This window comes from Pelodiscus sinensis, chromosome 1 (genome assembly GCF_049634645.1).
Source record: "Pelodiscus sinensis isolate JC-2024 chromosome 1, ASM4963464v1, whole genome shotgun sequence".
Lineage (NCBI taxonomy): Eukaryota > Metazoa > Chordata > Testudines > Trionychidae > Pelodiscus > Pelodiscus sinensis.
In genome coordinates this window covers 322,130,475-322,151,706 of record NC_134711.1, presented here as the reverse complement: position 1 = coordinate 322,151,706, position 21,232 = coordinate 322,130,475, and the positions used below count along the sequence as shown (strand labels likewise).

Here is a 21,232-nt window from a genome sequence, read left to right as displayed (position 1 = left end):
ATAAACATAAAGCTCAAGATACCTTGCCTAACTTACAAAAATATCTACAGCTAAACATGAAACAGATAAGGAAAAAAATAGAAATAAATGCAACTCTTAGCATAAAAGATTCTGATAGAGAGGAAATTACATCAAGTAATACTGTATTCACACTGAGTAGCTTCACTGTCAGTCTCATACACCATTTACAGCGGCACCTTTCAGAAATCCGGTTACCCAGTTTAATAATACATTAGTTGTTTTTATATCCAAATCAGTATACTTCCTTGACCTTCTAAATGCCTATACTAATTTTCCCAAATTCCCTTATCATTGGATTCTACTGGCTGAAGGTGAAATTCACGTCTGGAAATGCAACACAAAAAGCATTTGTAGCATTTAAGCCCTCAAGATGTGTTTCACATGGTATGTAAGTGGTGGAGAGACCTGTTGCTGGTCCCCTTCACACACGAGAACTTGCCCTGTGTTTGCTGCAACCTCTGCACCCTCTCATCACTATACTAGGCTCCTTGAGCCTTTTCTTGTTGCAGCGCTGAGTTGGAAAGGTGTCCTGATTTACGCAGATAGAATTGCACAGAAAGAAAACATCTGCACTTTTCTTTCTTAATGTATGTGTGATTTTTAAGTACATAACACATTTAATTTAGAAGCCACCTTCATTATCTGTGGTTTACATACTTTGAATGTAAAGGGTGAGTAGGAAACTTGTGATGAGACGTTCAGTACAGCACGAGAACAGATGTGTAAGCTCAGGTATGACGAACAATTTAAAAAAATACAATGGCAGCCTACAGTTTTCTTTTAGGGTTTTGTTGCAATGAATGTTTAAGCTGGATTTTCTGTTTTAACCCTTTTCAGCTGTTCTCCTGCTGGACCACTACCACTTTCTGACACTCGAACAGAATACGCAGAGGAAGGTCAAACCATAAACTTAAATGTTGATAGATTGGCATTGCTGGGTCGAATACACTTAGCTCGAGTCATAATTGAAAGTTTGAGAATTCCTCCTGAAAGCACCCAGTCTACACCAGGCAAGAAAAGCTTCACAGGGAAACCACCAAGACCAATGTTATCTAAAAAGCGGTAAGATTTTTTTTTCTTTTGCTGGATTTTGGAACCAGGGTTCTTCTGAATGCTGGTGTTTTATTTCAGTTGATCTTATCTCAATAGGATCCTGAGGTTTTATTCTCCTCTCCTTGTCTTAAAAAATAATACATCATAGTCTTTTAAAGAAAATACTTTAATTAAATATGCAGCATTGTTGAAGGCATGTTGCTTCCAGGTATTGGAGAGAAAAGGTGGTTGAGGAGTGCTGTGTAGGATCAAAAGTGTTTTTCTCACCAACAGAAGTTGGTCCAATAAAAGATATTATCTCACCCACCCTGTCTCATTGATAGACTTCTACAAGATCAAGATTTTTTTTTAAGGTGAAATTGTGCATTTCTCTGTGGTATTGAGGAACTGCGTGTGTGTATTGTGGGTGTTTGCAGCCTGAAAATGAAAGCAAATTTGTGAAGAATCTGTGCAGGCATTTGGATAATATGATTGCAGGATAAAGCATATAAATTGAGTTTAGTCTAGGTAATAAAGTTGTATTAATGTATAGGAAATGCATGCATGTAAGCAATCTTAACTCTGATTTAACAAATGTTGTTCTTGGATATTGAAGTAACAATTTTGTATTACATTCTGTGTTTGAAGAAGTGGGTTGTACCCACAAAAGCTCATGATACTATCTACATGTTTTGTTAGTCTTTAAGATGCTACAAGACCATTTATTGGTTTTTTAAGTTTTTCCAGTTACGGATTAACTTGGCTGCCCCCCTGAAGCATTGGAAGAATAGTTCTTTAACTGAGGCTCAGTAGCAATAGCACTCAGATAAAAGATATGCATTAAAAATCCACTAATACTGAAGGACCCGAGGACCCAAAACTTGTGGATGCTACGGCTACAAAGTTTAATCCTGATGTATATGGACTTATTAGGGGTCTATTAGCCTGGGATCTTTAATTCATTTTTTTTCATTTGTAGCACTTTCTTTGTCGAGTTCCACTTTCCAGTGGGAGTTTCCAAAAATGAAAGTGGGCAGATTTCCCTAACAACAGAAGTAATTCGGATAGCTTCAAGTAAAATCACAGGCGATGGTAAGAGGGTTTTTTTTCTTAACCTTTAATGTTGAATTCTACACCTTTTAGAGATGTATTAGCTCTTTCTTATATTTTTATTATGCTGTGTGAAAAGGAAACTCAAAATATCCTTCTGTGAACCTGTGTAAATTGCATCTAACCTAGGATATACTATTTTAAGGTTCTAGCAAGAACTCTTGACTCGGAACCTCATTCTCCACCTTCTCTGTTGATATGGTCTGAGAGGTAGTCTTTGCCTGCTGTCCTCTTGTGGGTTGGAACTTTCTTCTCTGGAGACTTCAAACATGCACACTTGTCCTGCCTACCCTCCATACAGATGAAAGATTACTCTGCTCCTGTTCAGCTTCGTGAAATGGAGCAGCCCTGACTCCAGATAAATACTCATAGCTGTCAATCTTCCTTCCAGTGGTAAAATTTCAACAGCGGTTTGTGTTCCCTATTCACTTTGGTGGAATAATGATAGAGCACTGGTGGAACTCTGATCTTGCTTTCAAAATCTACATGAGAAAAATCACACAGAAAAAGGTACTTGCCACAAGTTAGTTAATCCATGTAAGCAAAAAATGTATGCGTTTTGGGCACCCAGATACTTTGTACAATCTGATGGCCTTTGTACATTATGACTACTGCGATTTTTGTAAAGGATTTGAGGTATGTGCAGCTGTTTTAGTGGAATTATGTGATGTTCATCTTGCTATCTCAGACTGAAGAGCCCAAGTATGTCTCTCCTTCATCCTTCTCTGAAATCATAATATTGCCATTTAAAGAGTAAGGGGTAGATTTAAGCATTAACTGTCAAACAGACATGAGTAATCCAGCATTTTTCAGTGTGGAACATATCTCAGTGCTGCTGTATATAAGATATATCCATTGAATAGGCCTTTAAGAACACGCCGCAAGGCTGAAAGGGCACATGATTGTTTCATTTTCCTGAAGGAGGGGTTCAGCTTTCGGGGGGAGATGGGGACGGACAGAGTAATCTGAGCATTTGAAACAAATCAAATGTATATTTCTTTTGGATAAATGGGTACATGTAAGTAATCAAATTCATATAATCTGTTTCTATAGAAAGTCAGAGAGTAGGTTTAATTTGGTTCAGATTTTGTTATAATCATCAGTAACATTAAAAATACCATTTTCCGTCTGCCCTATTTTGTGTCCTTGATAAGTATAAAATCATAGTCCATCTTTGGAGTCTGGGACACTTCTCTTGCAGTGATCCAAAATTCTCACAGAAATTGAGCTCTCCCCCTTGCCACCATCTTATGGTGATGCCTGGATCCAGGAACTAATGAAAACCTTAGTTCTATACAAATTGGGCTTGTATTAATATAATGAGACTCTGTGGTGAAAAGGAGGACAGTGGCTTGCAGGCTCCTTCTGAAGTTGTACTTTATAGTAATTCCTGGGTTTTTGCCTGTTCAGTAAATCTTTTAGAAATCTTAGAATTCATTTTTTTTCTGTCCGCAGCCAGTGCTGATTGGCTCAGCAACTCTTACACTGCGGAAGGTTATCCAATCCGAACTGCTCACTATCAGCTATGAGCTACCTGTGGAGGGAGAGGGAGGTCAGTCACAGCTTGGACCTATAAAGGTACATAAATCCTATACAATGTTTGAGTTGAATCATCTTTTATAATTATATTTTGGTAGCTAAATATCCTTTTTTCTCTTTAACTTGGATGCTACATTGGAAAGCTGGAGGTTTGTGGATACAGTAGAGTTAGAATCCTGATATATATTTAGAAAGGGTTTGGGGAAACACCTGTAACCTTCTTAAAATCAGTTCTAATTGTAGTTCCCCTGAGTATAGTATAGAGTCATCCAGTTCAAGTGAGGGAAAGGAGGAGGACTCTACCTGTGAATTTCAACTCTATAGAACTAGGGAATCGTTTGGGAATGTAAGCAAAGGTTGGTTATTTTTGCAGGTAAGTTTGTAGGGCTTGAAAAACTCGCTGACAAGGATGAGTGGACAGATCCCCTTCTCCAGAGAGCAGGGGAAGCTATGGGGCAAAGTGGCCAGGGAACAAGAGGAATGAAGAGGCAGTGTGTATGGAGGAGTGGAAGAGAAGGGATAGACTGGGGGCGGGGGAGGAAGGTGCTGTAGATTGTTCAGATAGCAGAAAAAGAGAAGGAATGATGCCTGAGGACAGGGAGATTTAGAGACCAGTAAAATGAATCAGTGGTAAAGGAGGAAGAGACTGAAGGAATGAGAGGAAAGGAAGGAGTGAAGAAAGAGGTGACTTAAAGGGATGGAAATATTACAAAACAGAAAAATTAAACTGGATTAGTTGTTGAAAGATGAAGAAAAAGGCAAAGATGTTGTAGCTGGAGAAATAAAATAAGTGAAAGTATTGGAAGAGAGAAGGAAGAACAAATAAAAGGGAGGAATTTGTGCTAAAGTATTGTGATCAAATAATGCTATAAAATGCAGACAAAAATAATGTATAAATATCTCCAGAAAAAATTCCCAGTAGGAGGCAGTATTTTTTTTACTTTAGGTGGTTGGTGTCAAGTACATTTTTCAAGTTGTATTACTGCATAAGTTTGAAATTGTACACGTTCTTATTCATTTAGGCTGTGCATGTGTTAGAGGCGTCACTTTATTTAGCAAATCTTTCTGTAGATTTCTTGCAGTAAGGTTTAAGATTCATGATCAACACACGTCCATAAATGAGCTTTTAGGGGTCTGAAAGTTAAACGAATGCAGCTGTTGAATCAAGTATGCTATAGATTTCTGATTTGATATTGCTGGGCTCGTGCTTCATAGAGGGCCGATATTCTGATTAGATATTTTCTCCTTATATAATGCAGATATCATTGGAGCTTGCAGCAGACAACAAAGACTTTACCAGTGCCAATGCCAGATCAGCTAGTATTGTCCACCAAGCCCCAGTTTATGCCATCAGAAGTCCAGGGATTAAGTTACAAGAAGCTGACAGAAATGTTATGCATGCAAAAAGCCCTCAACTTTTGAAACAAAGCAATCAGGAATCCTTCAAGAGAACAGAAGTACCTACCACAGGGATGCTGCAGACACCACTATCTATTCCATTATCTGTGTCCCGTAACCTGATGACACAAATAAATGAATCTGAAGAGGATGGATTACTGTTGCATGTATTGTTAATGGTGCCTGATGGGAAAGATTTTGTTGCTGGAGACTCTGGAATCCATGGTCCCTGTAATGTGTATTTAAACTGTAAATTGTTCAGCACAGAGGAGGCAACAAGATCTGCTGTCATGTGGGGCACAACACAACCTGCCTTTAGCTTTTCTCAGGCAAGTCACACACCTTTTCTGTTATTCTGTCTAAATTGCATTTTGCTGTGAAGGCAAACATTTTTTCGAAGTGCAAGTTTTTACCTAAATACAGTCCGTAAGGAAGCCTCTGACTTACTCTCTGATAGATTAGAATGCTCTTGTTACTACTTTGGTCATACCACAAAACATGAAATGCAGGGGAGCGAGTCCTCGAATTGCCCAAAAGTGTAAACAAGACTTATAAAATACCAGAGGAAAGTAGGCAGGAGAGCCCATATACAATAAAGCCTGGAAAAGACGGCAACTGCTTTCTGCAGGAAGCGAAAGACATTCTTAGAATGTGGGGTCCAATGCTGTATAGTTGGAGAGTTGACTTGTTATCTTTATAGTCCTGTATTTTTGTGATCTTCCCATACTATATACGTTAGTCAGCACAAACATGAGTTAATTCAGCATTAAGGGAAAAAAGGGAAAGCCAAGAAATCCCAAAAGTTTAGACTTCTGTTGTAATATATTCAGCCACGTTTCATATACTTATCTCATTTTGAATCAATTGTTGTATCAGAAATCCCCTTTTTGTTGTTGTTGATTGGTCTCGTTTCCTTGGTTTTGTTTTCTTTAGAAATATCAGGAATGTCAAATCTGTTTTTCCCAATTTTGATTGCAGGATTTTTGGGGAGTGTTAGAGAGAGAATTGTGGGAGTCCTCAGGCTTTAATTGGAGGCATGGTTTCATTGAAAGACATCCAAGAAATTTTTATCCCAAGTTACTTCACTGTTATTTATGATAAATAGATGTAAAACCCGTAGTTCTTCCAAAGTTGCATGGCTGTGCACTTCCCATTAAGCTCCAAACCATTAGGCAAATCTCTCTCTGTTAAAACTGAATGCTCTGTATTTGACAAACAGCTTGCTCATCTGTTTAATGTAATTTGCTTCATTCACGAGTTATGCAGTAAACTCTCTATGTACTAGGTGATGCCTGTTTCACTGACTACCAGATATCTGGAGAGACTCAAGAACAATGTCATGGTTATTGAAGCCTGGAACAAGATGCGAACTCCTGGATGTGACAGACTGCTAGGACTGGTGAAGCTTCCTCTGCATCAGTTTTACATGTCATTCAAGTAAACAGGCTCTTGAAATTTTATTCTGTTTTTGACCACAGTGTGGGATATGTGATGCCCAGCAGAGGGGGAAAGAAAGGGAATTTGTGTCCTTAACAATAGCGTGCAGCTAAGTCTGCTCTGCATTGCAGAATGCAAGAGTTGAGGACCAAACTCTAAAACGTGTCCTTGGTAAACCTGGAAATGCTTTGTCACCAGTGCAAAATGTCTGATCCATATTATTGTTAAATTGTATTCTCCATTGCTACTTTGTTAAAGTAGCATCGGCATAAAGTACCTGATCCTGCAATCAGACTGATCCTTGGAGGTGGATTCAAAAGTCTGTGCCAAGCCGTCTTAAAGGGACACTACATGAGTTGTAGGAGTCATCCTCTACGTTTGTAACTTGATAATCTGCAAGACAAGCCACTGATGTTCAGTAATGTGAAATTTATGACTTTTGCTGCTTTATATCCACCATTTGCATGGCATTCTTGTGGTGCAGAAACAAGTGAAAGGTTTACCAATGAACAGCCCATAGAAATGAAGACAGTTGCAGTACTGCCCATCTAAACCAGCTTAGCTCATCCTGTTTGTAAGAAAATATGGCTGTAGCAGATCACTGTATCTGACCACTCTCAAATAGCAAGCTGTGGCTTTCATAGTTATTATTAGTTACATTGGATTAGAATAGAAATTGTTTTGTGCACTGTAACCTGTATTCACTTGTTTCAATTTTCCCTTCCCCAAACTGATTGAAATAAGCAGGTGGACTTAACCATAAGACTACTATGGAACTGTCAGTTTACATAGCACAGGAAAGTGTTTAATATACAAATACTGTCTGAATAGCTCAACTTATAGTTGTAATTGTCTCATTATCATATGGTCTTTTCTGAGCATTTTTTTCCTCTTTTTTTATTCCGGGTTTTGGTTCCTTCCTTCCTTAGTTTAATAGCAGCTTTTTATCCATCACTATCCTCCTCAAGCGATTTAAAATTTATCAAAATAAAAGACACGAGATATATTATTTTTAATTCAGATTTCTGGTTTCTGACATGAATTTGACCAGAAACAGAGGAGCAAATCCATTAGTGCTTCAGTTAAATGGAAAGTGCTTTATTATTCAGTTTAGTGAGCATTAGACACTGGGATTTATCAAGAAGTAAATGCATGTTGCTGTGTCTTCCAACTACTACCGCTAAAGACTAATTTGATTAGTCTCTAAGGTGCCATGGGACTTCTTGTTTTTTAGATACAGACTAACATGGTTCCCCGCTGTGATGCATCTTTTCCTTTTCAGTGGTTTTTTGAGCTAATAAAATAATTCACTCAGTGGTTGTTTTTGTAGTCCAGTGGCAGTATGTTGTGTTCCTAAATGGGGATCTTTAGATAGGTCCGTAGCTCTTCTTCTGCATTTGCTGGATGGCAGTAGCCGAGAGAGCACTTTACCTTATTTTCTGGAGACCATTGCTCACTAGCCAGTGAAGGTAGTCTCTCCTATCCACCAGAAAGTGGAATCAGTATAATGTGAAGTACAAAGATAATGGGCAGAATTTAATTAGGTAGAAAGGTAACTGGAGTCTCCTTATCTGTAATGGGTCATTTGTAAGACCCACGTTTTGTAAAAAATAATAGATTGGCTTGTGTCATTGCAGTGAGAGCTCTAGGTGAAACGAACTATGTGTCTAAAATGAGATACATTAGTGACTTGTTTTGATACCTGTTTTCTTCTCTCCAGAGACACCAAGATTTCTCGCCTGCTGCTTCAGGCTCATTATCCAGTGGTTGCAGTGGACAGCTACATGCCCGTGATAGATGTTTTTACAGGCAGTAAAAATGGGAGCCTCAGGGTCATTCTGGCAATGGGTTCAGCTGATCAAATAGTTGCACTGCAGAGACTGAAAAATGAAGACGGAGCTGTACCTCCCATCATGAAGCGGCCTCCCCACTCTCTGGATCCTCTCCCTGCGAGTCCCGCAATGGTATGCTCCCATAACTATTGTTTTGGCTTTTAGAGACTTGTTACAAGAAATCTCACCTTGGTCAGTTTATCTTTGATAAACCAGGAGTCCCTGATCTTTATTTTTTCAGAGCCCATTTTACAGTAGATTGTCATGTTGTCACCCCTCATTTCAAGCACCCAAAACTTTCAATTGCTGTATCTCTACTTTACTTTTTTTTCTTATCTTTTCTTTCCTCCCCTTTTTTCTGTCTCCATTCCCTTTTATTCCCTTCTCATAGTTTTTTTATTCTTTGATTTTTTTTAAATGTATTACTTTCCCCACTCTCACACTACCATCAATCTTATTCTGTGTTCACTGGTCTTTAGGACCTGAATATGTACTTTGGCCGGTGAGCTGTGTGGTGAGAAGAGACACTTGCAACTTGAGCTGGGGAACTGCTCTTTTGAGCCTGTAACCCTGTATGTATGATATGACGCTCTGCCAAGCTGTTTCTCAATGTTTTTTTATAAAGTACCCCCTTTTAAAAAAAAAAAAAAAAATTATAAGTACCCCCAGTACTACCTGCAGTTTTCAAACACACACAATTTTTTTTCTACCATTGCAACGCATTTGTTTAATCAACTTAATCGTAGCCGGGTGAGCAATGAAATGTTTGGGTGTAAAAAGTACAAAAATAATAAAGTGCTGTAAAACTTAAAACCAAAAATTCATTTTTTTCCAAATTTCAGTTGTGTTGAAGTACACCTCAGACTTCTCTCGAGTACTTGTGAGGGTACTCGTACCATTGATTGACAAACGCTGTTATAGACCATGTTCCTGAGGAACAGGGAGAGAAGGTGGACTTAAAGAAGCTGCCCACAATAGAATGTTTAAAGTGGAAAACATTGCCTATTTAGGGTCATATATAGCCTGTCCCTCCACACCACTGCTAACCCTCTCCTGCATCCCCATTGCTCCCTTTTCTAGAGTAGAATTGGCTATAATGCCCATCGTTATAATTATGGCCTTATCAAATTGTCGGCTATGAATAATGTGTCATGGACCATTGAAATCTGCTCTTGTGTGCTTTTACCCCGTATTATGCAGATATCACAAGGAAGACCAGAGTTTTTCAGATTGGGCTGAACCAAAAGCGAGTTTCAAAGTTATTTTAGGGTGGGTGACAGTATCACCACCTGCTCTTCTCTGTTGCCTTCAGAGCTGAGTGACCAAAAAGTGGTTGCCAGTTGGTCAAACTCTCATCCTTACTTCTAAGTGGCATTGCCTTCAGAGATCAGCCGCAGTGCAGAAGTAAAGGGAGAAGTCCTCCTTTCTCCCCCAAAATAACCTTGTGGCCGCCCAACTTCTTTTTGTGTCAGGATCTCTACAATTACACCACTATGAAATTTCAGATTTAAGTAGCTGGAATCATGAAATTTATGATTTTTAAAATCTTATAACCATGAATTGACCAAAACAGATCATGAATTTGTTAGGAGCCTAATTACAACATCTAAGCCCTTACCCTCTACACTATGTGCACCTATCACTAGTCTGGTATTCTCCCGGGGGGACTGACCCCTGAGTTTGGGAAAGACTTGTATGGACAGTTGGAGTTGGAGTGCATGGTGTTACTAATCTAAACAAAAATTGTTACCATGTTTTAAACGTTTATATAAACTATAGAGGAAATGACTGAGATAATTTCAGTGTCAGGGTGATGAACAGTTCTGAGCACTTGGGTGGCCTTCCAGGAGAGAGTCAAATGCCACTCAGCTCATTAGCAGAGAGCCCGCAGCCGGAGCATGTGTTTCTACTGGTGTTTCTACATGCCTTGGTGCACTTAGCAAAATGTATCCAGCACATGGATGGAAAAAATTAGAGGGTGATGAATCTAATTTTCTCCCTTTCTTTAAGAATGTAGCTCTTGTACGCTATCACCTGAGGTGCTGCTCTTGTTTACAGGGATTCCCTTTATCTTATTTAGCACCTGGAGAGAGAAGAGGAAGGACTGATTGAGCATGTGTTTGAAATCCATGTGGAAAATGTTAAAGGGCTCACTCCCCTACAGTCCACAGTTTGGGGAGAAGCTGACTGTTATGTGCAGTACTATTTTCCAGTTCAGGAGCCTGACACCAGTACTTTACAAGGGACCAAATTATATGAAAATGGTAAGTTTAGTTTATGATAGGATCTTGTTTAGAGCATTGCTTTAGCCACTGTAATCTGGGAGGCTTCTTGGGGCACCACTGAAAGGGCCAAATCAGGGCAAATTGCTCAGAGCGGGGCTACTTACAGCTCAAGATTGGGAGTCCTCTACTATAAGGCACACCAAACCAGTCAAAGAGCACTTCTCTTTGCAACACTGGCTAACCAGAAACAACACAAACAATCCCCTTAGACGCTCCAATTTTTCTGTGCCACTACCTGTTCCACTCCTTATACGGATGAGAGGTTATGAAAACCAATCTCACCAAATCAGAACAGGTTCTTCTGATCCCAAAGGACCAACCATATTCCCAGGTCAATGTATAACTCGGATCTTACCCAAAAGAGTGCACTGTACTAATTTTTGCAACAAGATGGAATAATCCACTGTCTTAAATCAGATCTCTGGAATACATCCTCCGTTAGAATGGGTCATCAGTCCTTTCAAGCTCAGGTCATAGCAAAAATGCAAAGGTGATGACCCAGAAGACAAAATGGAGGAGCCCTCTTTATACCCTTGGCAATGTGAGGGGATCCCCATTATTCTTACTGTGTGAAAGTATGTCCCAAAATGGAGTTTGTCACATGAGCAAGTCACCTGTCCATGTTTGACTTAGTCCTTTTTTGGTAGCAGCTATTGCTTATGTGCTGATCTGAACATACACAGCAGAGCTCATCAGATGTGTATTGTCAGTGAAGTACTATTCACTTGTCTAGCAGCTCTTTCACAATAGGTTGACAAGCTTGTGGATGTCTCCCAGAAACAAACGTGAAATACAAGTACCAATACTCATAATTTCAAATACAAAAATCATACAAGCATATGAATTGTATAAATAGAATCAGCAAATGATAAGCTTTTTATAGACATCCTATTTGGCACACTTAGTACAAGATTTGGTGCAAACATATAACAGTGGTTGCAATAATGATTTGTATGTTCATGTTACAATCCAATAATATCACACGGGTGTTGTTTGTTTCTTTTCCTGCTGCCCAGATAAATTGTTTGTACCTCTGGGCTTCTCTGATATGGCAACAGAAAGCCAGCATACACTAAACTTTGGGTTAAATCAACAAACTAAAAGCTGCACCCATTGATTTTCAATAAAGGGTATGGACTTAGCACCGTTTATCTAAAGATCCAAAAGTGCTTTATAAACTTAGATCCCCGTCCTGAAAAGATATAAGCATGTGTTTAACTTTACACTTTGTGAGTAATCCATAGATTTCAATGGAGACTTCACATGTATAAGACTCTGAAGGGAAAAAAATCTATACAAACTTACAAACTTTATATAGGGCTTATTTCAGCCATTGCAGGAGTCAAATATGACACTTGCTTTAATTGTAATATTATACAAAGTTTTGGGACTGAATGATATATGCCGCTGAAACTGCAGGGGGATTTTAAGGATATATACTTTGTGAAGGGGGAATTGGGACAGGACATCTGGGCTAGTCTCTGTTGTGAAAAGTGCAGTGGGCTAAGTGCAGGGGGCTATTGCTTCTGGCAGTCAGAGTTTTGAGGTTGTGAGTGCTTTGAACCTCTGATTTTATATTTCCTCCAAAAGACAGCGCTTCCAGCAGCATACTGAAGAACAATTGCTGTGGAAATAGTTCAGTGCTGCTTTTGAATTACCAGCACTACATTCTATAGCATCTTGGTGTTTCTCTGAGGCCTTCATGGGGACAGAGTTTGGACAGTGAGCTTTCAGGCCAAAATCACATTAGATTGTTTTCAGATTAAAATTTGAGTATATCCATTGTTCCTTGGATATATAAAGTTGAGATCAAATGTTTAACTGGGTTTGTTTGACTTTGTAGGCATTAAGTTAAAGCCTTTCCGCTCAGCGACTACTTTGTGTGTCCCTGATCCCATTTTTAATGATGAGCAGCATCATTCCTTGTTGGTACCTGCTGACGTCCCAGTACAGAGGCTGCTTCTCAGTGCATTTTCTTCACAAGGATTAGCAGCAGGAGGAGGAATCCAGTTTGAAATCTGGTGCAGGTACAGAATAAAGATCCATTTCCTCACAGATCAGAAAACAATGAGACTGGAGGAGTGATTAACAGTGAAAATCTCTTGCCACGTAATAAATTAGTGGTGTCATTATGGAATATGCATTTTACTCCTCTGAAAGTGCTTTTAGAGTCAGATTTTTTTAACTTATTTTTTCCAGAGAGGCCAATCACCTGACTTGCTTTGATTGCACAGGGAAATTGTACTTTAAAACTGTTCATAGCCAATAACTACTACATCTTAGAATCATAGAATCATAGGACTGGAAGAGACCTCGAGAGGTCATCGAGTCCAGCCCCCTGCCCTCAAGGCAGGACCAAGCTCCGTCTACACCATCCCTGACAGATGTCTATCTAACCTGTTCTTAAATATCTCCAGAGAGGGAGATTCCACCACCTCCCTTGGCAATTTATTCCAATATTTGACCACCCTGACAGTTAGGAATTTTTTCCTAATGTCCAATCTAAACCTCCTTTACTGCACTTTAAGCTCATTACTCCTTGTCCTGTCCTCAGAAACCAAGAGGAACAAATTTTCTCCTTCCTCCTTGTGACACCCTTTTAGGTATTTGAAAACCGCTATCATGTCCCCCCTTAATCTTCTTTTTTCCAAACTAAACAAGCCCAGTTCATGAAGCCTGGCTTCATAGGTCATGTTCTCTAGACCTTTAATCATTCTTGTCACTCTTCTCTGTGCCCTTTCCAATTTCTCCACATCTTTCTTGAAATGTGGCGCCCAGAACTGGACACAGTACTCCAGCTGAGGCCTAACTAGTGCAGAGTAGAGTGGCAGAATTACTTTAAGAGTTTTGCTTACAACACACCTGTTGATACAACCTAGAACCATATTTGCTTTTTTTGCAACAGCATCACACTGTTGACTCATATTCAACTTGTGGTCCACTATGACCCCTAGATCCCTTTCCGCCATGCTCCTTCCTAGATAGTCGCTTCCCATCTTGTATGTATGAACCTGATTGTTCCTTCCTAAGTGGAGCACTTTGCATTTCTCTTTATTAAACTTCATCCTGTTTACCTCTGACCATTTCTCTAACTTGCTAAGGTCATCTTGAATTATGTCCCTATCCTCCAAAGAAGTTGCAACCCCACCCAGTTTGGTATCATCTGCAAATTTAATAAGCGTACTCTCTATCCCAATATCTACATCATTGATGAAGATATTGAACAGTACGGGTCCCAAAACAGACCCTTGCGGAACTCCACTTGTTATCCCTTTCCAGCAGGATTTAGCACCGTTAACAACAACTCTCTGACTACGGTTATCCAGCCAATTATGCACCCACCTTATTGTGGTCCTATCCAAGTTATATTTGCCTAGTTTATCAATAAGAATATCATGCGAGACCGTATCAAATGCCTTACTAAAGTCTAGGTATATGACATCCACCGCTTCTCCCTTATCCACAAGGCTTGTTATCCTATCAAAGAAGGTATCAGATTAGTTTGGCATGACTTGTTCTTCACAAACCCATGCTGGCTATTCCCTATCACTTTATTACCTTCCAAGTGTTTGCATATGATTTCCTTAATTACCTGCTCCGTTATCTTCCCTGGGACAGACGTTAAACTGACCGGTCTGTAGTTTCCTGGGTTGTTCTTATTCCCCTTTTTATAGATGGGCACAATATTTGCCCTTTTCCAGTCTTCTGGAATCTCCCCTGTCTTCCATGATTTTTCAAAGATCATAGCTAAAGGCTCAGATACCTCCTCTATCAGCTCCTTGAGTATCCTGGGATGCATTTCATCAGGACCTGGTGACTTGCTGACATCTAACTTTCCTAAGTGATTTTTAACTTGTTCTTTGTGTATCCTATCTTCTAAACTTACCCTCTCTCTGCTTGTATTCACTACGTTAGGCACACCTCCAGACTTCTCGGTGAAGACCGAAACAAAGAAGTCATTGAGCATCTCCGCCATTTCCAAGTTTCCTGTTACTGCTTCTCCCTCCTCACTTACTGCTTCTCCCTCCTCACTTGACCAACATGTCATGATTTATGGCTCTTTGTATCTTGCACAGGTACTATTACCCTAATGTCAGAGATCAGATGGTTGCAAAAGGGACCTTGCCATTGTCACGCTTGTGTGCCATGGTAACAATGCAACACCGTGAAGAAGTAGGGATACAGACCTTTACTCTCCCTTTAGTTCCAAGAACTGATTGCTCAGAAGAACTCCATCCACGATCCTCAGGTAAGTGAAGACATTCTTTTCTTTTAAAGGGTGAAGCGTGTGTATACACTTTAAGGAGAATAAGAGAAACTCACATTTATTAAAGACTAATAATAATCCAGCATGTTGGTCTTAACAATCAAGATAGTTGCTCAAGATCATTAAGACCAAAGCAAACTGTGAAGAGTTTCAAAAAGATCTCCCCAAACTAAATGAATGGGCAACAAACTGGCAAATGAAATGTAATGTTGATATATGTAAAGTAATGCACATTGGAATAAATAATCCCAACTATATGTACAGTATGATGGGGACTAATTTAGTAAACTTAATAATTTAGTAATTTAATAAACTACTCAGAGATCTTGGAGTAATTTTGGATAGTTCTCTGAAAATATCCACTCAGTGTGCAGCGGCAGTTAAAAAGGCAAATAGAACTTTAGGAGTTATTAAAAAAGGGATAGAGAATAAGACGGAGAATATCTTATTGCCTCTGTATAAAACCATGGTACACTTGCATCTTAAATACTACGTACAGATGTGGTCACCTCATCTCAAAAAAGATATATTGGCATTGGAAAAGGTTCAGAAAAGGGCAACAAAAATTATTAGGGGTTTGGAACGGGTCCCATATAAAGAGAGTTAAAAAAGACTTAGACTTTTCATCTTAGAAAAGAGGAGACTAAGGGGGGATATGATATGATATATGATAAGATAGATAGATAGAAAGATAGATAGAATCATGACTGTTGTGGAAAAAGTGAATAAGGAAAAGTTATTTACTTATTCCCACAATGTAAGAACTAGGGGTCACCAAATTATATTAATAGGCAGCAGATTTAAAACAAACAAAAGGAAGTTTTTCTTCATGCAGTGCATAGTCAACCTGTGAAACTCCTTCCCAGTGGATGTTGTGAAGACTAGGACTTCAACAGGGTTCATGGAGGTTAGGTCGATCAATGGCTATTAGTCAGAATGGGTAGGAATGGTGTCCCTAACATCTATTTGTCTGAAAATGAATGACAGAAAAGGGATCATGTGATGATTACCTGTTGTGTTCCCTCCCTCTGGGGTATCTGGTATTGGCCACTGTCAGCAGACAGGATACTGGGCTAGATGGATTTTCGATCTGACCCAGAATAGCCGTTCTTATGTTCTAATGTAATCCGTCAAAACTCACCATTGGAAATCAATGACAAAATTTCCACTGACTTCTGTGGGAGTAGAGTTAGGCTCACATTGTATTTAGGGGAAAACTGAATGAGCCATCCCTAGGCCTACCACATCTCACTGCCACATGAGAATCCCTGGTTTGGGGTAGAGATGTGAATGACTGGTTGACTATCCAATAAGAAAATGCTTATTGGATAGTCGACTAGTCGCTTCCCCTCCTGCTTGCTGCCTCTATCAAAAAGAGGCAGCAAGTGTGGGGGGAGGGAAGGAAGAGGAAGTACTTCAAAGCGGCAGCGCTGCGTGGAGCCAGGGGTCTGCCACTTTGAAACACTATGAAACCCTCACTGACCTCGGTTCTCCATGCAGCACTGTCGCTTTGAAACGCTGTGGGCATTGACTATTGCATTAACTATTCAATTAGCCAGTTAATTGAAATTTTACATCCCTGGTTTGGGGGGTCTCACTTCTCAGACCAGAAGAGGCTCAGGGAAGTGAAGCCTCTAAGCAATATGCTTAGTCCTCAGAGTGGGAAGGAACCTGTTCACCCTGTAGTGGTTTGTTTTTTTTCCAGATGATACAAAAGTGGACCTGAAGAGGCTTTCAGAGAAATCTGTTTAGGGTTCCTCAGTCAGAATAAGGTGATTGTGATATGAGTCAGAAAGGAATAAAAGACGAATTCTTGGAGGGAGAGACCAAGAAAAAAACCCAGAGGCTCACTGGTATGATGGAGTGAGCTTGTTGCAGATAGAACATTTACTTTGCATTGGCAAAAGGGAATCTGTTAACTTTGAGAATATTGTAGATGCTAAAATCTTCAGAGAATTTTATATTTCATTTTATTCCCAGATTCTGTAAATAACTAATATACCAAGATACTGTGATTATGTAAATGAGGATATAATCTTAACTTTAATATATAGATTTGAAGATCATCTCGATTAACCTTCTGCATAACACAGGTCACAGAATTTCATGCAGTAACTCCTGTATCAAGGCAGTAAGGTGGTTGAACAAAAATACATCTAAACTTTCACTCCTGATTTTTTTTTTAATTCTTAACTGTACAACGATAATGTTGCCTCTTTAGAGATTTTTTTGTATGAAATCGTTTGCTTTCATTAATAGAAAACATCGTGGTTAACCGGAGCTGTAATTTAAAAAACCCCCAGAATGTTTATTTTTTTTTGTTTTGTTTTAAATTCAGGCTTGCTTGATGTGAGTGTGAGATATAAGCGTTCACTAAAACCAGCAGAGGGAGCGATAGCTTCTCGAGTCATTTCTATTTCTGTACAAATACACAGAGCAGCTGGTTTGCAAGCAGCAGCCAGGTAAGATCTACAGTAATTCGAAGACAAAGATTTTCTCTTAACATAACTTTGGTGGCAGGGGACAGCGTGCCATAGTGGTGGAAAACAACTGTAACTTGTTAACCTTTCATCTATTGAGATCGATTCAAATCTTTTTCACTTAAAAAGGACTAGAAGGAATTTTGTACAATACCTGCCCATAACAGATGTGTCTCTAGCTATTGCCTTTGGTCTCCTGCTTTACTGAGCAGAACTAAGTTCAGCCACATTTCTTCCAGTATAAAAGATTTTGTATTAAAGGGAAAAGATACTGTGCCAATTTGTGCTTTGGGTCCTCTTGTCAGTGATTGGGATTTTGCATGACCGCAAATAAGCTAAATCAACTAAACATTCCTTTTAAAGGAATCTTACACTGAGAGCTAAATGGCTTGAAGGTTAGTCTTGGCAGGCAAGTTTAGTGCATTAAAGAAGGAAAGGTTAAAACTAGGGATGTGATCATGCACCCGTATTCACAGTTAACCGATGAGCCTGGGATCATCAGTTAACCCTCATTGTTACATGCAGAACAGGCCAAAGGACATTGCTCAGGAATGCTGGGAAGCACTCCTCTCTTTAAAGGGCTGATCACCTGTTTTAACTAGGGATGGTAAAATGCATTTCTTTTTGTAAACATGTAACTGCTGAAAAATCATTTACACCCGGGAGGGGGGGAGGCAGGAGTGGTGCATGTGGGGAGTGGACTCCCTACATGTGCTGGCTCCTGCAGAGCTGCTGCCCCTCTCCCTCGCTGCTGCCTTCCGGGGCACTGCTCCCTGCGAGCACCACTCCCACTTCTCTTCCTTCCCCCGTGCGCAAATGACTTTTCAATGGTCACATATTTACCAAAATAAACACGTTAACATCGCTAGTTAAAACAGAGGCGATCAGCCCTTTAAAGACTAGTGTGGATCTCAGTACTCCTGAGCAACATCCTTTGGCCTATTCTCTGAGCAGTATTGATGGGCTCCAGGTCCTGGTCCAGCTTCAGCCTTCCTCAATCAGACACTGATTCAGTGCTATGAAGTCAATGGACAGACTCCCTTTGACTCTAGTTAGTGTTGAATCAGCTAATCAAAGTCTAAAAAGAGTTTTGGTTCTGCTCTTTGCTTCTTTCTGGAGCAGCTGCTCTGAGGAGCATTCCTGCTGCCTTTACAAAAGAGGATGTTTTAGTAGCCCTGGCACCTGATTTTCAGAGTTACTGAGCACCTGCATTTCCTGCTGTAGTCACTGGTGCAAGGAGTAGTAAGGGCACTAGTATAGCCAGACCACAGCAGGTTTGGTCATCATTTCATTACTGATTGTAGGAGGTCTAGGGCAAAAAATGGGCTGAAAATTGTCAACAGCCAGTCTATACTAGAATCCCTGTGTTTACTAGCACTGATGGATCTACTGCAGGGCTAGATCAAGTATGAGAGATTCCCTGAAAGTTTCTGTGTAGGCAAGACCTGAAATCGAATCCACTGTCTTGTTCACACCATTGTACAGCTAAAGGTTAAAAACCCCTTCATTTTGGTGGCGTACACATATTTCTAACACCGTTACTTGTAAGCACGCCTGGTGTGTGACCTCTTTTTTTCCTTATTACATGAAGAGCTGTGGCGGAAAAGAACCCTTCACTCCAGTCCACTGCAGAAGTGGGAGTTAATGCCTATGTGTCCATGCACCTCTCCTTCTTACCTGAGGAGAAGAAGCGCACCACCCGAGCCGTGGCTCGCACCTTCTGCCCAGAGTTTGACCACCACACTGAGTTCTCTTGTAACCTCATCATCCAGAGAAGTAGCGGAGAAACCTGTTGTTTGGGGGAGCTCTTGCAGTCTGCACAGATAGTCTTCTGCATCTACCACCAGAACATCAAGTCAGGTAAAAAAAAAAAAAAAAAGTAGGAATCCTGTGTGGCTATTGCTAAGGGTGTTATTGACACACTAGCCAATTAGCCCGTCATAAGATGGGATTTTCAGGTCTCTCCTCCACGTCGGTCTTCTCTCCTGAGCCTCCGGTTTCTCGCTCCGTCTCTCACTCTCTCTCTCTCCCTCCCTCTCCTCCTCCTACTGCCTCCCACCCCCCCTCTCTCAGCTCTCCTCTGCCTCCTGCCTCTCTCTCTGTCACTTCTCCTCCTCCTCCTCCTGCCTCTCACTCGGGGGACCGCAGAGCCCAAATGGCCATTTGGGCTGTGCACTCCCTGTGTTGCATGGGGGGTGCGGAGCCCAAACGGTCGCTTGCGCCACTTGCTCCCCCGCAGCGGCCTGGCTGAGCGGCGCAGAAGTCAGCCGAGCGCCACAGTGGGAGGCGAAGGGGGGCGGGGCGGTGATGTTCATGGGCAGGGGGTGGGGCCTGGAGCCACTGTCACGCCGCACGTCACCGCCCCGCTCCCCTTCGCCTCCCACCATGGCACTTGGCTGACTTCTGCGCCACTCAGCCGGGCCACTGCTGGGGAGCAAGCAGTGCAAGCGGCTGTTTGGGCCCCGCGCTCCCCATGCAGCACTGACCGTCCAGAGGGAACAGCCAGCATTTCAGCAACAGCGCCACCCAGAGGGAACAGCCAGCATTTCAGGCAGCAGCGCCGCCCAGAGGGAACAGCCAGCATTTCGGCGTTACAGACTCTCAGACACTGGGCTACTATATATATGATTAGCTTCTCAGGTATAGGACATAAAGTGAATATTCAGTATAACTTAAATTTAGGTAAATGTAATGATTCCTGTTCTACTTCAGCCAAGACCTTGGGGCCGCGGCTAGTATTTCAGTCAGTGATCACAAGTGATCAGGATGTCAATTTTACACCTCATCCAAAAGATAGTAATACTGTAATGATGCTACTCTTCATTTATATAGCACCTTTCATATGAGGATTTCAAGACACGTTAGAAAGGCATATGAGTCTTATTACCCCGTATTGAAGGAAGCACTCAACTTTTGTGAGTGCCCCCTTGGGCCAAGTGTGTGTGTGCCTGCACCCTCTCAGTTCTAAAAGACTTTACACAAAACCCTTTCCAAGGTACACATTTAACAGGGTCCCATCTCAGTGCCCTTTCTAGTGTCTCTGAGTTTGTTCCCTCAGTCTGTTCCCCACTCTGATTGAGAGTGATGCCTCCAGGGCTTCCCCTCCTGGAGACAGCTTCCTCGCCTTACCTCACAGCTTTATCTCAGAATCCCATCTTAGTTCACTAGTCTCCAATGAGCTCGCCACTCGGAGCTGTCCTGTCCGTAGTGCTGCTGCTCTCCCAACTAATCAGTTACCCAGTCTTCATACCTTGAAGTCTCCAAAAAACAGGACTGTGTAGCACTTTAAAGACTAACAAGATGGTTTAATAGGTGATGATCTTTTGTGGGCCAGACCCACTTCCTCACCATCAGTCTTAGCCTGGATCATTCTACACGAGAGATCCATTTCCTGGACATCACAGTACAAATCAGCAATGGAAAATTAGGTACCACTCTCTACAGAAAACCCACTGACTCATACAGTTACCTACATGCTTCCAGCTCCAATCCAGAACACACCATATGATCCATCATCTATATCCAAGCCCTTCGATACAACCGCATCTTCTCTAATCCCACTGACAGAGACAAGAAACTTCAGGATCTCTACCAAGCATTTATAAAGCTCAACTACCCACCCAGAGAAATAAAAAAGCAAATTGAAAGAGCCAGACGAATACCTAGAAACCAACTACTTCAAGACAGACCCAAGAAAACCAACAATAGAACACCACTTGTCATCACCTACTGCTCCCAACTTAAACCTGTCCAACACATTATCAATAAACTACAGCCTATATTGGAACAGGATACTAAACTCTGAGAGGCTTTGGGAGACAGACCCATAGT

At 40.9% G+C, this 21,232-nt stretch overlaps 1 protein-coding gene across 3 annotated transcripts in view; it reads left to right on the top strand.

The window, feature by feature from the left end:
- C2CD3 (C2 domain containing 3 centriole elongation regulator) overlaps positions 1-21,232 on the top strand; it is an 83,213-nt gene that overhangs the window by 17,256 nt on the left and 44,725 nt on the right. For all 3 annotated transcript variants that reach the window (XM_075919584.1, XM_075919583.1, XM_075919585.1), the window contains exons 10-21: positions 859-1,083; positions 2,033-2,145; positions 2,555-2,673; positions 3,619-3,741; positions 4,962-5,429; positions 6,386-6,537; positions 8,258-8,501; positions 10,450-10,633; positions 12,498-12,681; positions 14,731-14,903; positions 17,260-17,383; positions 18,993-19,261. In XM_075919584.1, the coding sequence (XP_075775699.1) occupies positions 859-1,083; positions 2,033-2,145; positions 2,555-2,673; positions 3,619-3,741; positions 4,962-5,429; positions 6,386-6,537; positions 8,258-8,501; positions 10,450-10,633; positions 12,498-12,681; positions 14,731-14,903; positions 17,260-17,383; positions 18,993-19,261 (2,378 nt within the window). The remainder of the gene's footprint in view (positions 1-858; positions 1,084-2,032; positions 2,146-2,554; positions 2,674-3,618; positions 3,742-4,961; positions 5,430-6,385; positions 6,538-8,257; positions 8,502-10,449; positions 10,634-12,497; positions 12,682-14,730; positions 14,904-17,259; positions 17,384-18,992; positions 19,262-21,232) is intronic.